The sequence below is a fragment of the Mercurialis annua genome, linkage group LG5 (assembly GCF_937616625.2).
Source record: "Mercurialis annua linkage group LG5, ddMerAnnu1.2, whole genome shotgun sequence".
Lineage (NCBI taxonomy): Eukaryota > Viridiplantae > Streptophyta > Magnoliopsida > Malpighiales > Euphorbiaceae > Mercurialis > Mercurialis annua.
Window position 1 is genome coordinate 19,067,659 of NC_065574.1, and position 17,231 is coordinate 19,084,889.

At 35.1% G+C, this 17,231-nt stretch overlaps 1 protein-coding gene across 1 annotated transcript; it reads right to left on the bottom strand.

Moving 5' to 3' along the window:
- Positions 1-9,951: 9,951 nt before the first annotated feature.
- LOC126681648 (uncharacterized) lies at positions 9,952-16,501 on the bottom strand. Its single transcript, XM_056105873.1, has 6 exons — positions 16,352-16,501; positions 15,706-16,289; positions 15,368-15,524; positions 15,218-15,249; positions 14,891-15,131; positions 9,952-9,966 (listed from the first exon to the last, which is right to left on the bottom strand). The coding sequence occupies exons 1-6, from the start codon at positions 16,499-16,501 to the stop codon at positions 9,952-9,954; spliced, it is 1,179 nt and encodes a 392-aa protein (XP_055961848.1).
- Between the last annotated feature and the right edge of the window lie 730 nt (positions 16,502-17,231).

Sequence of the window (17,231 nt, forward strand, 5' to 3'; positions counted from 1 at the left end):
TTAATAGTAATTAAACTCTTATCACTTAATATTAGATATAGATTTTACAATCCACTTTACCAATTTCCGTACATCATCTAATGGAGTATATATTTTATTAAACTTAATTATTTAATTTGTATCCACTTTACCAATTTATAGTATATATCATCTAATAATGGTTTTGCTAAAAAAATCTAATAATGATTTGTATTTTATTAAACTCTTACTTAATTTGTACTGTCCCATTAATTTTAGACTCTTCTTATAAATCAAACTCTTATTTATAACTCACGAATCAGTATAGATCATTATCACTTTTCTATCACTATTTCCAGGATATTCGGGAAATTATACAATCCTATCCTATACGTGACAATTAATTACGATTTTTGCTACAATAATAGACTTCTATTTAAGGCTAATATTACGCACGTGAGCGATACTTATATATCTCATTATATATTTAACAATAATTAAAATATTAAATAAATATTATATTTTTTAATAAAAAATATTTGTTTTAGTTTGAATGAAAATTTATATGACCTGTTTATATATATATATATATATATATATATATATATATATATATATATATATATATATATATATATATATATAAATAGTAAATATATTTAAACACTAAAATTGCAGAAACATATATAGAAATTATAAAGAAAAATTTGGAAGGCACAAATACTTTAGCTGAACCGTTAAATACTGTCTTCTCGACAAAATAAAAATCATGTGGCTCTAGCGAAAGAATTAGTCATCAATAAATATATGCTCTAAATTCGAAAAGCTCACCTTCATATAATGATTTTTGTATGGATAAACAGACATCTAAAAACAAATTAAAGCAAGAAAAAAATTACAATTACACTACTCCTGCATGTCTAAACCCATCAATATGGCCAATTGAGTCTCTTCTGTCTTTTAACCTATTGAATAAGAATAACATCCATCATCACCAAAGGCAATTTTTCTATCCAAACATGATCTGCAGTTGAATCTGCAATAGCTAAGACCATAAGGGTATAAAGGCTGATGATAAAAAAAATTATGCTTGCCCAGAAGCATAGTTGTCAAATCGAGATTCGACTTGAGAATCGAAATTGTAATTTTGTGAATCGAGAACCGAATCGAATCGTAAAATTCGGCTATTTTAAAAAAAATTAAAAAAATTATATATAAAACTGTTAATATAAAATATTATAATAAAATAAAATAACTTAAAATACTCTAAAATAAACCAATACCATCTAATAAAAAAATTAAATCAACTATATTAGACTATCAATAAAGCTAGTTTCTATCAAGTTCGAGATCGTCGTCATCCTCATCACTATTGTTATTTCCTAAGATTGTCAAGTCTTCTATTTCCCCTTGTTCTTCAATTCCTTCTTCGCCATTGAACGAATCTAAATCAAAATCTTCCTGTAATATCCCGTATTTTTAAATTATTTTTTTTACTTTAGTCATAAATTTTTGCATTCCGTCAAGATTCAACTAATTTATTATTATTATTATCATTATTATTATATATTTTTATTTAATTTTATTTTTGTCGCTTGTTGATTTGATCGTGGTCCAATTCGTGTTTAGTGTGCATTATTAAATTTAAAATAAAAAAAATAAAAGAAAAAGAGTAAATACATTTCATGCATGCAACTCATGCATTTAACTTAATTTCAAACGTAACTTGAATAATATGGAAGGCCCATGTCTTTAGTATATTAAAAGAGAAAATTAGGATAAATACTCCATTTTTAAAAATAATTTGATTTCCTACCTCAATAAGGAAACGATAAAGAAAATATCTCACCTTTTTATTGTTTTTATTTTTTTACTCTAACACATGTTTATATTATAATTATGCCTAACTTTTATTATTATATGAGTATTACTGCATTATCATCACATTATCATAGCACTACAGAAAAGATAATTTTTATATAGAAAGACATCCTCTGATTATCATATGAGTATCACTATATTATCATGTAATTATCATAACATTGCAGGAAAAAAAATTCTGCAGAAAATAATGTTTGATTATCATATCGTTATTATAATATTATCATATATCGTTATCATAACATTATCATATGATACTTACATGGAAAATTTTTTACAGAAATAGTGTCATATGATAATGTTTTATCATATGATAACGAGATGATAATATTTATGGTACATATATGATAACATCTATGATAATGTATGATAAAATAGTGTTTGATTATAATGTTGTTATCATAACACTGGAGTATGATAATTAGATGATAATGAATTATGATAAGGTTATGATAACTAGATGATAACGTACGTGAAAATAGAATAACAAAAAGATTTATGACACCGGTATGATAACCAGATGATAATAAAATAATAAAGTTATGATAATATGATACATATATGTAAAAACAGAAAAATTATGATAATGAGATGATAATGTAAAGATAATAGTATGATAATATGATACCTGTATGAAAAAAATTACAAAAAATTATGATAACGAGATGATAATGTGAAGATAATAGTATGATAATATGATACATGTATGAAAAAAAAATTATAAAAAAATTATAATAATAAGATGATAAGGTGAAGATAATAATAGTATGATAATATGACCTAATTATACTTCATTATCATACTATTTTCTTCACATTATCATCTCGTTATTATAATTTTTTTCATATAGGTATCATATTGTCATACTGTTATCAGTATTTTATTATTATGTCGTTGTCATAACATTATCATTTAGGTACAATAATATATTATCATGTCGGTATCATATGATTATATTATGATAACGAGATGATAATACAGTAATAACAACATGATAATCAATTTTTTTTGTAGAAAATCATTCTTAATGCAGTGTTATGATAACAACATGATAATATAGTGATACTCATATGATAATCAGAGACTGTTTTTTTATAAAAAATCTTTTTTTCTGCAGTGTTATGATAATCAGATGCTGTTTTTTGCAGAAAATCGTTTTTTGTGCAGAAAATCGTTTTTTCATCATAATATCGTTTTTTCATGCAGATTTTTAGATCTAAAATTGGAAAAAAATTCAAGAGCAATTTATTTATATCTAAATGTTAAAAAATCGCAATAATCACCATAAATTAAAGAAAAAAATAAAATATGATTGAATAAAGCAGTGACGGTGGAGCAATGAAGAAACGGCGGCGAAGCGATGAAGGAACGGCGTAGAAAGAAAAATGGAGAAGAAATAAAGAAGAAGAAAATTGACGAAGAAAAAAAGAAATACAGGAGAAGAAGAAGAAGAAGAAGAAGAAGAAGAAGAAGAAGAAGAAGAAGAAGAAGAAGAAGAAGAGAGGAGAGAGAAAGAAAAAGAGAGAGAAATGTAAAAACATGACAACTGTCATATGAGGTATTTAGAGTAAAAAAAATTAATAAAAAGTAGGTATAATTACAATATAAACATGCTTTACAATAAAAAAAAATAAAAGCATTAAAATTATGAGGTATTTTCTCTATCTTTTCCTTATTGAGGTAGGAAATTAAATTATTTTAAAAAATAGAGTATTATCCTAATCTTCCCATACTAAAAAACTCATGCATTTTTAAGAGAGGCCCATGAATCATTAAGAGGAATTGTGCAGCAAATATATTTTGCAGTCATCATATTTTCCCTTCTATATAATCTGTTCACGATTCTTAATTCATAAACCTAAACTTTCAATCGTTTATACAAAACTCAGCCGCCATTCCTCCTTAGCAAATCTGAACATCATCTTCATCATTCAATCGTTCCAATCCGGTAAGTGTTTTCATGCTTAGTTTCCCTTCATTGTTCTTCGTTTCGATATCGTCAAAATATGGTTCTTGATTTTTAGCTTATTGTTTTAGATATATTTTGATTATCCTTTAACGGTTCGCATCGACTCAACGATCTCTTCGAATCTCACGTATTTGAATCATTAACGGTACGTAAGAATTCCTTCGTTTATCGCCGTTTCGATTCGCCGTATTCATGCTATAACTGCTGTTCTTCTTGTCTATGTTTCGGTTGCCTTTGTTAGTCCCCATTAACCTTACATGAATAGAATAGAGATCGATTGCTTGAGTTTATGGCTGTCTAATCGTGTTGTGCCGTCGTCGACCCATCGTTTAACAAATTCTTGATGCCGCCGTGAAATTACCATGGTTTCAGTAACGTGTTTATGATATTATTCTTGTTAGTTTAGGTGACGTTAATAAGGATTAGGTTATGATTAGGTGATTTGGGTGATAAGCTTAGGATTAAATTGCTTTTGGTTTTTGGTTGAATGATTCAAGTTACAGATTGCAAGTGATTTGATTAATTCATTCAACAAGAGGTTTGGCGGGAATAAAGGAAGAAGATGGCTAATTGGCCAAAATGGTCACTAAAGTTGTTAATTTAAATCAATTGAATCATAATTGTTTGTTTTTAACTTTTGATTTTTGTTGCAATTTTAAATAGACAATTTGAATACGTTAAATATTTAATAACTTAAATTAATATAATTACTCGGGTAATTATATTTAATTTTAAATGGAAATGTCAATTTTGGCTAATTTGCAGTTTACCCTCTAAAGCTTATAAAAAGCTTATTCAAGTTAAGTTTTACCTATAGGATAACTTTTTGGATTTTGTTTAGTAAATTGGAAAACGAATAATTAATTTTGACTTGAAAAAATTAAATTGGCTAATGTACAATTTAGTCCCTGAACTTTTATAAACTTAAAATGGTTAAGTTTTGGGTTGTAACTTAGGTTACTTAAATTGCAAGATATTGAATTCTATTTTTAAATGGATAATTATTTTATTAAGTTATTTTAATTTATAAACTCGGGTTTATAAATTTAATAAAGTTTTGCTTTGAGTTAGACTGTGGTCGCCCAACAAGTGGGAAGAAGTTTGGTAGTTTTAAATAACTCGGCTAACTCACTGATATGGATTTTAACATGAATTAATTTAAATTATTTTTACGAATCATTCTAAATATGTTTATATGATTTGTACTCTATAACTTGGGTTATATTGGGAATGCATTTAATATAAGTGTTTATAAAAATGTGGCTTGGTATTGTGTTGTGCTAGTCCTATGTGGTGTCTAGTACTCTTTAGAGTTAGGGTCTGCTTTAATTACGATTTTATTATCTTTTAGACTCGTCGACTGTTCGTACTTCAGAGGCGAACCAAAGTTAGGTGCTAGTCAGGATCACGTGGATTTAGCAAGCAGTGAGTTTATATCTCTATTTACCTCTTTATTAAGAAATTATTATATTTTGTATATACATATGTATAAACAGCTTTTGAACTGTTTTCGGCATTGTGGATTTGATTTGGAACGTGCTACTCGATGGGCATCATCGGGAATGCGTGCGCACCGGTAATGATTATGGTATTGAGGTAGGTTTGAGATACGTCTCACCTTAATGATGGCACCGGTGTAAGATACGTCTCTTGGGCTCACTATTTATTAAGTGATAGTCGGGGATCGGTTATTGAGATACGTCTCACCGACACGACAATGGATTTAGAATTGTTGTTTAAGGTTTCATTGATAATCCATAATGAAAATGTTTTATTAAATGTTTTAAAGGTTTTTAACTTAATAAATGTAAATGGTTATATAAACTCTACTCAGTAAATATGACCCCGTTGTTTTCCCAAATTTTCCTAGTTTATGATTTGAGCATTGGTCGATCTCCGTTTCTTCATTCTCGGAGGTTTTTTATTTTATTTTCAGAATAAAAAGTCGAACTGTTTTAAACTTTTAGACCGTAATAGTAGTATCAGATTATTTATGTCTTAGTCTTTTACTTATATTTTAGACTATTGTTTGTTGGATAGGTCCAACTATTATTTTATCAGATTTGGCATGATTATAATGTCTATGGTATTTTATATATTGCCATGCTGTTGGAGATTATTTGAGATAAGCGTACTTTAAATATATGTTGTTTATATGTACTGCTAGACTAGGCTGAGTCTCGGTTGCCCCCGAGCATGTGGTTTTCTGCAGGTACATTGTTTTAACTGTTTAAATTGGTTATCCGCAAGGCTAGCTACGGGCTTTGGTACAACCATACCCATACCCTAGCGCCGGTCACGATTCATGAAAATTGGGTCGTGACAAACTTGGTATCAGAACATTGGTTTCAAACCAAGGCCTTTTAAATGTTAAATGTTTAATTGTTTGGCATGTTAAGTAGTTAACATGTCCTAAGAACTACTGCAGAATTAGGATTCCAGTCTTGTCTTTGAAACATCATCTTTTATTTTGAAAACTTTCTGCCTACTCCTATAGGAATGTCGTGAGTCATTCGTGCGAATTTATTTGCTTTATTGCTTATTATATGGTTGTTTTCACTTGGGTGATTACTTGCTGACTGATTCGCCATGTTGTGTTTATTTGGTTAAAATTTGTTTGTATTGAGAATTTTTGTTTCATTCTTAGGAATGAATACTCGTACTCGTGCTGCGGCTCAGCAAAATGCTGAGGCTAATGATGCAATCTCCATGGAGGCGGACCAGAATGAACCAGAGGTTCAAGCTGGTAGAGGACTAGCAGGCAGAGGCCCAGCTGGTCGGGGTCAAGCTGGTCAAAGTGGCCGAGGTCAAGCTGGCAGAGGTAGAGGCAGAGGCGTAGGACGCGGTGCTGCAGGAGGTGCTCAAGCACCAGGTGTGGCACAACCTGAGTTCGACGATTTTGACTTCAACACGTTTTTGGCTGGAGTTGCTGCTTTACAACTCAACCAGGTTCAGCTGCAAGCGGGACAGGTCACTATGCAGGATCAGTATGCGGTTTTGGGTCAGATTATTCAGAAGCAACAACCACGGGCTGGTGGTGCAGCAGTTGGCGGTGTCGGAACCACTGACAGGTATTTGGTTTTGGCTTACATGAGGCTGAAGCCAACTGAGTTTGACGGTTCTGGAGACGCGCTGGATTTTCTCGAGGAGGTTGAGAAGAATGCTCGGCGACTACAGGCTACTGAGCGTCATACGTCGTTCTAGTCAAGATGTCTATGAAGGGTTCAGCTGGGGACTGGTTTCGTAGATCTGTTCATGCTGACATGGCTACAATCTCTTGGGCTCAATTTGTGGAGAGATTCAGAGCTTTCTTCTTACCGTTCTCAATGACAGAGGGTCACAGAGACAGGTTGCTTACGTTTGCTAGGGATGATATGTCAGTATCCGAGTACACGACGGAGTTCGTGAGGTTGGGTCGGTTTGCTCCAGACTTGCAGGAAGATCCGCAAAGAGTTAACGACAGATACATAAAGGGCTTAGGGTGGGATTTTGTGAGTTTGCTAACTGAGACACGCAGAGTCTTTACAGACGTAGTGGACAGTGCTTGGTGTATGGAGAGTTCGTTATTACAGTTTGGAGAGATTTCTGGTCCTTCTCAGACTAAGAAGTCATCTGGCCCTGGACAACAGAGTGGTGGTGGTAGCTACCAATCGACACATTCTCAGTACAAGAACAAGAAGAGGGGTGTTAATAAGAGTTACCAGCCTTACACCTACAGTTCAGGCAACAGCGGTAGCAGCCGCAGTTTTGGGCGCGGTAACAGTGGAGGTGCTAGTTTTCCCTTTTCCCAGAATTGCAGACGTCGACATTCGGGCGAGTGTCGTTTAGCACCAGTGGGTTGTTTTACTTGTGGCCAGGCGGGTCACTTTGCCAGGGAGTGTCAGGCATCTGGGCAGCAGATGTCGGCAGCTAGTGTTGCTCAGCCATTCTATCAGAATCAGAGACCAGCATTCTCTACACCGGCAGGGTTTTCTCAGCCTGCCGCTTCTTTTGGTGGCCAACGGGGCCGAGGTTCTGGAAGGCGTGGTTTTGGAGGCCGTGGCAACGGCGGTAGAGGTTCTAGCAGCTATGGTACTGGACAGAGTTCTCAGCAGTAGAGTCAGGGTCAGGCCAGAGTTTTCGCCTTGACTCCTCAGGATGCTCTCGCATCTAACGCAGTGGTGCAAGGTACTATTCAGATTGTTTTTGTAGATGCTCTTGTTTTATTTGATGCGGGTGCAACCCATTCTTTTGTGTCTATGTGTTTTGCTGCTAAGTTGGGTGTAACACCAACAAGTTTGAGTGAACCTTTATCTGTTTCTACCACCTTGTCTGACTGTGTGGTGGTGGACGTTGTATATCCATCGTGTTCCGTGGTTATCCATGGAAGAGACTTACGTGCTGATTTAGTTGTTTTGGATGTAATTTCTTTTGACATGATTTTGGGGATGTATTGGCTGGCACGCTATTATGCTTCGATCGTTTGTCGAGGGAAGTCGGTTGAATTTCGGATTCCAGGTGATCTACCCTTTTCTTTTCAAGGGGAGAAGGCAGAGACACCGAAGAATCTGATTTCTGCAATCAAGGCAAAGCGGATGATGAGTAAGGGTTGTCAAGCTTTCTTAGTTCTGGTTAGAGATGTGGAGGCTGGGGTGGGTAGTTTGAACACTGTCCCTATAGTGAATGAGTTCACTGACGTTTTTCCAAAGGAGTTGCCTGGATTACCACCTGATCGAGATATCGAGTTCTGCATTGACATTATTCCTAAAACCGGTTCTATTTTGATACCGCCGTATCGGATGGCTCCTGCTAAGCTGAAGGATTTGAAGGAGCAGTTACAAGAAATGTTGGAGAGTAGCTTCATCAGACCGAGTACTTCTCCGTGGGGTGCTCCAGTTCTGTTTGTTAAGAAGAAGGATGGTTCCTCTCGGCTTTGTATCGAGTACAGACAGTTGAATAAGGTTACCATCAAGAACAGATATCCTCTCCCTCGCATCGACGACTTGTTTGATCAGTTGCAGGGTGCAAAGTGCTTTTCCAAGATTGACTTGAGATCCTGGTATCATCAACTTCGGATTCGGAACGTCGATGTGCCTAAGATTGCTTTCAGAACGCGTTATGGGCATTTTGGGTTTTTGGTCATGTCGTTTGGGTTGACTAACGCACCAGCAGCGTTTATGGACATGATGAATCGGGTTTTCAAGCCGTTTCTAGATCAGTTTGTTATCGTCTTCATTGATGACATCCTGATTTATTCTCGAAATGAGGAGGAGCATGCTTATCACTTGAGGACTATACTATAGACCTTGCGAGAGCATCAGTTGTATGCTAAGTTCTCAAACTGCGAGTTTTGGCTGGAACAGGTTACCTTCTTAGGACACGTGGTGTCGGAGGATGGGATCAAGGTTTCCCGAAGAAGATTGAGACGGTTATGGATTGGCAGAGGCCGAAGTCAGTTACCGAGATCAGGAGTTTTCTTGGATTAGCTGGCTACTACCGTCGGTTCGTGCATGATTTCTCTCGAATATCTGCTCCTTTGACTAAGCAGACACAAAAGGGTGTTAAGTTTGAGTGGACCGACAAGTATGAGGAAAGTTTCGAGAAGCTGAAGGAGATTCTGACTACAGCTCCTGTTTTGGCATTGCCGTCAGGCATTGAGGGTTTTACTGTGTACTGCGATGCTTCTCGGATTGGCTTAGGTTGCATGTTGATGCAACATGGACAGGTGATCGCCTATGCTTCTCGTCAGCTAAAGAAGCATGAGGTGAATTACCCTACACATGACTTGGAGTTAGCTGTTGTGGTTTTTGCTCTAAAGATCTGGAGGCACTACTTGTACGGTGCGACTTGCGAGATCTTCACTGATCACAAGAGTCTGAAGTACATCTTTGATCAGCGAGAGTTGAATCTGAGACAGAGGAGGTGGCTAGAGTTGCTGAAAGACTACGACTGTACTATTCAGTACCATCGTGGTAAGGCTAATATGGTAGCCAATGCGTTGAGTCGCAAGTCTTCGAGCAGTTTGGCCCATATTTCTGAGGTTGGGCGTAGACCCATGGTTAGAGAGTGGCATGGTTTGATAGCTTTGGGCTACGGTTTTCAGGTTTCTCAGAATGGTAGTCTGTTGGCACAACTGCATGTGCAGTTGGTTTTGATTGATATGATTAAAGCTTTACAAGCTGAGGATCCACAATTGAAACGGATTATGGATGAGATCCATCTGGATGGGAATTCCGAGTTTGTTTTTGTTGACAGAGTTCTCAGGTTTGGTTCTAGATTGTGCGTTCCGGATTTGGATGATTTAAGAGACCAGATTCTGAAGAAAGCGCATAGATCAGCTTACAGTGTTCATCCGGGATCTACCAAGATGTACCATGACCTCAAGGGTACGTATTGGTGGAGCGGAATGAAGAAAGATGTTGCAGAGTACGTTTCCAAGTGTCTGACTTGCCAGCAGGTGAAGCTGGAACATCAGAGACCTTTTGGCCATCTACAGCTAGGGGTGAGCAAGAACCGAACCAAACCGGAAAACCGAACCGAAATTCGTTGTTTGGTTTGGTTTTTCGGTGAAAACGGTTTGGTTCGGTTTCTACTCTAGGTAAAGTTTGGTGTTCGGTGTTCGGTTTGGTTTGGGTGTTTTGAAAACCGAACCGACCGAAAAACCGAATTAACCGAACTTTAATATAAAATATATATATTTTTTAAAAATAATATACATATATACTTATATTTATATCTTTTTTGTCTTTATATCTTAATTATTATTGATATATGAGTTAATAATTGTTATTTAAACATATATGGAAGTTTATTAGACTCTAATTATTTAATATTTCAATTAATTTTAATATAAAAAGTTTAAAAAAATAAAAATGGTAAAATTCGGTTTTAACCGAACCGAACCGTACCAAACCGAATTTTTGGTTTGGTTCGGTTCAGTTTTTCACCTCTAAATTAAAAGTTCGATTCGGTTCGGTTTGAGAATTTTCCAAACCGAAAACCGAAAAAATTCTAACCGAATCGACCGATGCTCACCCCTATCTGCAGCCACTACCTATTCCATAGTGGAAGTGGGAGTGGATTGCCATGGACTTTGTTGTTGGTTTACCACGTACTCGACAGGGGTACAATTCCATCTAGGTGATAGTTGCCCGTATGACTAAGTCAGCTTATTTCCTTCCGATCATGGTTTCGTATCCTGCTTCGAAGTTGGATCAGTTGAACATCGACAAGATTGTCAGTTTGCATGGTGTACCGGTTTTGATTGTTTCTGAAAGAGGTTCTGTTTTCACTTCGAGGTTCTAGAGAGCGTTACAGGAGTCTTTGGGTTCTCGTTTGGACTTCAGTACAGCTTTTCATCCTCAGACTGACGGTCAGTCTGAGAGGACTATTCAGACATTGGAGGATATGCTCAGGATGTGCATTCTTGATTATTGGGGTAGCTGGGATACTCATTTGCCGTTGATTTAGTTTTCCTACAACAACAGTTACCATGCGAGCATTGAGATGGCACCTTATGAGGCTCTGTACGTACACAAGTGTCGATCTCCTATCTGTTGGGAAGAGGTCGGCGAGCGAAAGTTGTCTGGTGCTGAGATTATTCTGATTACCTCAGAGAAGGTACCATTGATAAAACGGAGGTTGGAGACATCTTTTAGTCGGCATAAGAGTTATGCTGATCCGAAGAGAAAAGACATCGAGTTTCAGGTGGGAGACTTTGTGTTTCTTCGGGTTTCGCCTATGAAAGGCGTGGTTCGTTTTGGTGTCATGGGGAAGTTGGCACCGAGGTATGTTGGTCCTTATGAGATTTCAGAGAGGATTGGAAATGTGGCTTATCGTCTGGTTCTGCCGCCAGACATGTCTTTAGTGCATCCTGTATTTCATGTTTCTATGTTGAGGAAGTGCATCTTAGATCCTTCACATGTGATTGTGCCTCAGAGCGTTGAGATCGACCAGGAGTTATCCTATGAGGAACAACCAGTAGAGATTGTCGATACGCAAGTGCGTAGGTTACGGAACAAGGAGATTTCGATGGTCAAAGTTCTGTGGCGGAATCATTCTTCTGAGGAGTGCACTTGGGAGACAGAGTCCGATATGCGGAAACGTTATCCTTTCCTCTTTCCTTGAGGTACGTGTATCTTTGATTATGTGCTATCGTTGTTGGATTTTGTGTGCCTTACGTGTTGTTACTCTTCGAGTTTTGCGTTCTAAATTCGAGGACGAATTTTTAATAAGTTGGGGAGAATGTAATATCCCGTAAATTATTTGTTTTACTTTAGTTATTAATTTTTGCATTCCGTCAAGCTTCAACTAATTTATTATTCTTTTTTTATTTTTGTCGCTTGTTGATTCGATCGTGGCCCGATTCGTGTTTAGTGTGCATTATTAAATTTAAAAGAAAAAGAAAAGAAAAGAAAACGAGTAAATACATTTCATGCATGCAACTCATGCATTTAACTTAATTTCAAACGTAACTTTGGCCATTCTTTTGAATAATATGGAAGGCCCATGTCTTTAGTATATTAAAAAGCTCATGCATTTTTAAGAGAGGCCCATGAATCATTAAGAGAAATTATGCAGCGAATATATTTTGCAGTCATCATATTTTCTCTTCTATATAATCTGTCTACGATTCTTAATTCATAAACCTAAACTTTCAATCGTTTATACAAAACTCAGCCGCCATTCCTCCTTAGCAAATCTGAACTTCATCTTCATCATTCAATCGTTCCCATCCGGTAAGTGTTCATGCTTAGTTTCCCTTCATTGTTCTTCGTTTCGATATCGTCAAAATACGGTTCTTGATTTCTAGCTTATTGTTTTAGATATATTTTGATTATCCTTTGACGGTTCACATCGACTCAACGATCTCTTTGAATCTCACGTATTTGAATCATTAACGGTACGTAAGAATTCCTTCGTTTATCGCCGTTTTGATTCGCCGTATTCATGCTATAACTGTTGTTCTTCTTGTCTATGTTTCGGTTGCCTTTGTTAGTCCCCATTAACCTTACATGAATAGAATATAGATCGATTACTTGAGTTTATGGCTGTCTAGTCGTGTTGTGCCGTCGTCAACCCATCGTTTAACAAATTCTTGATGCCACCGTGAAATTACCATGGTTTCAGTAACGTGTTTATGATATTATTCTTGTTAGTTTAGGTGACGTTAATAAGGATTAGGTTATGATTAGGTGATTTGGGTGATAAGCTTAGGATTAAATTGCTTTTGGTTTTTGGTTGAATGATTCAAGTTACAGATTGCAAGTGATTTGATTAATTCATTCAACAAGAGGGTTGGCGGGAATAAAGGAATAAGATGGCTAATTGGCCAAAATGGTCACTAAAGTTGTTAGTTTAAATCAATTGAATCATAATTGTTTGTTTTTAACTTTTGATTTTTGTTTCAATTTTAAATAGACAATTTGAATACGTTAAATATTTAATAACTTAAATTAATATAATTACTTGGGTAATTATATTTAATTTTAAATGGAAATGTCAATTTGGCTAATTTGCAGTTTACCCTATAAAGTTTCTAAAAAGCTTATTAAGTTAAGTTTTACCTATATGATAACTTTTTGGATTTTGTTTATCCTATAATTTAGTAAATTGGAAAACGAATAATTAATTTTGATATCAAAAAATTAAATTGGCTAAAGTACAGTTTAGTCCCTGAATTTTTATAAACTTAAAATGGTTAAGTTTTGGGTTGTAATTTAGGTTACTTAAATTACAAGATATTGAATTCTATTTTTAAATGGATAATTATTTTATTAAGTTATTTTAATTTATAAACTCGGGTTTATAAATTTAATAAAATTTTGCTTTGGGTTAGACTGTGGTCGCCCAACAAGTGTGAAAAAGTTTGGTAGTTTTAAATCACTCGGCTCACTGATATGGATTTTAACATGAATTAATTTAAATTATTTTTACGAATCATTCTAAATATGTTTAGATGATTTGTACTCTATAACTTGGGTTATATTGGGAATGCATTTAATATAAGTGTTTATAAAAATGTGGCTTGGTATTGTGTTGTGCTAGTCCTATGTGGTGTCTAGTACTCTTTAGAGTTAGGGTCTGTTTTAATTACGATTTTATTATCTTTTAGACCCGTCGACTGTTCGTACTTCAGAGGCGAACCAGAGTTAGGTGCTTGTCAGGATCACGTGGATTTAGCAAGCAGTGAGTTTATATCTCTATTTACCTATTTATTAAGAAATTATTATATTTTGTATATATATATGTGTGTATAAACAGCTTTTGAACTGTTTTCGGCATTGTGGATTTGATTTGGAACGTGCTACTCGATGGGCATCATCGGGACTGCGTGCGCACCGCTAATGATTATGGTATCGAGGTAGGTTTGAGATACGTCTCACCTTAATGAGGGACCGGTGGAAGATACGTCTCCTGGGCTCACTATTTATTAAGTGATAGTCGGGGATCGGTTATTGAGATACGTCTCACCGACACGACAATGAATTTAGAATTGTGGTTTAGGGTTTCATTGATAATCCATAATGAAAATATTTTATTAAATGTTTTAAAGGTTTTTAACTTAATAAATGTAAATGGTTATATAAACTCTACTCAGTAAATCTGACCCCATTATTTTACCAAATTTTCCAGGTTTATGATTTGAGCATTGGTCAATCTCCGTTTCTTCATTCTTGGAGGTTCTTTATTTTATTTTCAGAATAAAAGAGTCGAACTGTTTTAAACTCTTAGACCACAGTAGTAGTATCAGATTATTTATGTCTTAGTCTTTTACTTATATTTTAGACTATTGTTTGTTGGATAGGTCCAACTATTATTTTATTAGCTTTAGCATGATTACGGTGTTTATGGTATTTTATATATTGCCATGCTGTTGGAGATTATTTGAGATAAGCGTACTTTAAATATATATTGTTTATATGTACTGCTAGACTAGGCTGAAGTCTCGGTTGCCCCCGAGCATGTGGTTTTCTGCAGGTACATTATTTTAACTGTTTAAATTGGTTATCCGCAAGGCTAGATACGGGTTTTGGTACAACCATACCCATACCCTAGCGCCGGTCACGATTCATGAAAATTGGGTCGTGACACTTCCATTACCTCATCTTCAACTGTCTTTTCTTTTTCGTGTCTATCATGCCTCAAGTTTCTTGGTCCTCGTTTTCTTTGGCTAGTAGATCCTAGTCCTTCATCATCATCAAAGCATTCATTGACATCCATCCATGAATTGTCTTCGAGTAGACAACTCTCTTCAATTTCGGTGATCCATTCATCATCGGATTCCATATCACTCAAACAAATTGGATCATATGTTTCACCACGTTTCTCCCTCTTTGGTTGCCTTAATTCAAGTTGAATGTTATATTTAACAAACACGAGAGCATTCAATCTTTGTTGTTCTAAACGATTTCTCTTTTTAGAACGAACATGCTCAAATGTACTCTAATTTCGCTCACATCCTGTAGCACTACATGTTAAACTTAATACTCTAATAGCAAGACTTTGAATCTCTTTACATTCTTCTCCATAGCTTTCCCACCGTAAACCTGGTTGTTTTTTTATCTCTAGTCAAAGTACCATGGTTATCCCGAACATTCCTTCTCCTTTTTTGAACTTTTCTAATTGTTGATCAACTTTAATTATTGTTTCGATATCCGGAAACATCTTCTCAATTGTTGTGTATAATCCTATTTTGACTTCGGTATCGGCATTGAATGACTCGTCGTACTGAAACCTAAAAAAACAAAATTATTAGAGTTAATCATAGATTCTTATCAATTTCATCTAAATATAAAATATTTTATTTTGATAAATATAATTCTTACTTGGGATTAAGAAAATAACCAGCTGCATGAAGTGGCCTATGGAGTTGCAAATCCTATCTTGTATCAATAATTTTCCAAACTCGCTCATACTTTGTCAGTTGCTTATTGAAATTGTTTGCAATTTGCTCCTTTGCCCTATCCATTGCTTCATAAATATACCCCATAGCCGGTTTGGCATCCCCATCAACAAGTCTTAAAACTTTGATAATTGGACTCACACACTTTTGACAATACTTAACTGATTTCCAAAATCGAACATCAGATAACATAATTGTGCCCACCCTTTTTGCTTCTGGCTTGGAAGCATACTGACTCTTTGCCCAGTCCTCTGAAGCAAACATCGCTCTAAGTGGAAGTTTATTTTCCTCAAAACTCTTCAATGTGAGAAAAGTTGTAGCAAATCTTGTAACTCCGGCTCTTTTTAACTCCTTCTTGTCATAAAACTTTCTAAACATGCTAAGAACCCAAGCATGCCTATTAATATAAACACAAACTTCCCTAGCTTTCTTTATTGTATCTTTAAACATCAACAATTCACCTATATCCTCCAATATATTGTCAATACAGTGAGCCGCACAAGGAGAACAAAATAATTTCTTTCTCTTTTCCATCAATAAGTCCCCAGCTTTTACATAAGCTGAAGCACTATCAGTCACAACCTGAACAACATTTTCCTGTCCAATTTCCTCCACTAGTCCATCAACATTTCAAATAACTTTTGTGCATCTTTGATTACAACAGATGTGTTTATAGCTTTAAGAAAAACTGTCCCACTTGGACTATTTACTAAAAAATTAGTGAGAGATCTAGATTTTTTATCAGTCCACCCGTCAGACATCAAAGTACAACCTGTTTTTTTCCATTCTTTTTTATACTTCTCTGGCATTGAATTCACACTTTCCACTTATTTTTTCAAATAAGTGACTCTAGCTTCATGATAACTAGGAGGTTTTAACCCCCTACCATATTCACTAACTGTATCCAACATAGAAGAAAATAATGGACTATTCACCAAAACAGAAGGTAATACATGTCCATATAGAAATCTACAAATACTTTGAATTACGGGTTCTATTTTTTTTAACATTGCATTTAAAGTTTGTTGTTTGGTTCCTTTACCTTTAGTTATGAATGCATCCATATTCTTTCTTTTTTCACCTAAATTTAGATCTCCTTGAGCTCTTTCATCTACATCAAAACACTCCTTCTCATGTTGAAATTTTTGAATTTCGAAATCTCCTAAAATTTTAATACAAAGATCTTTCACTTCTTGTGGACATTGAGTGCAAGGAGCAACATTATCATGATGAAATATCCCGTAAAAATTTCTAAAATTTCCGATGCGTTTTTAGTACAAATCCATATTGTTTTTGGTTTCGGTGTTTCAATTGTGGTCGAGTAAAGTTGGATTGGTTAAAGTTTTAAATAGGTTTGTTTTAATTTTTAGAAAATTAAAAAAAAATAGAAATCATCTTGTTTGGCTTAAGAGTCTCAAACGAGACCCTTAAGAAAGAGCATCTGGTCTCGTTCAAAACCAAAGGTTTCGAACGAGACCTTGTCAAGTTGGTGGTCTCGTTCGAGACCACCCCTTTGTTTGCTGAAGGCACGTTTGTAAC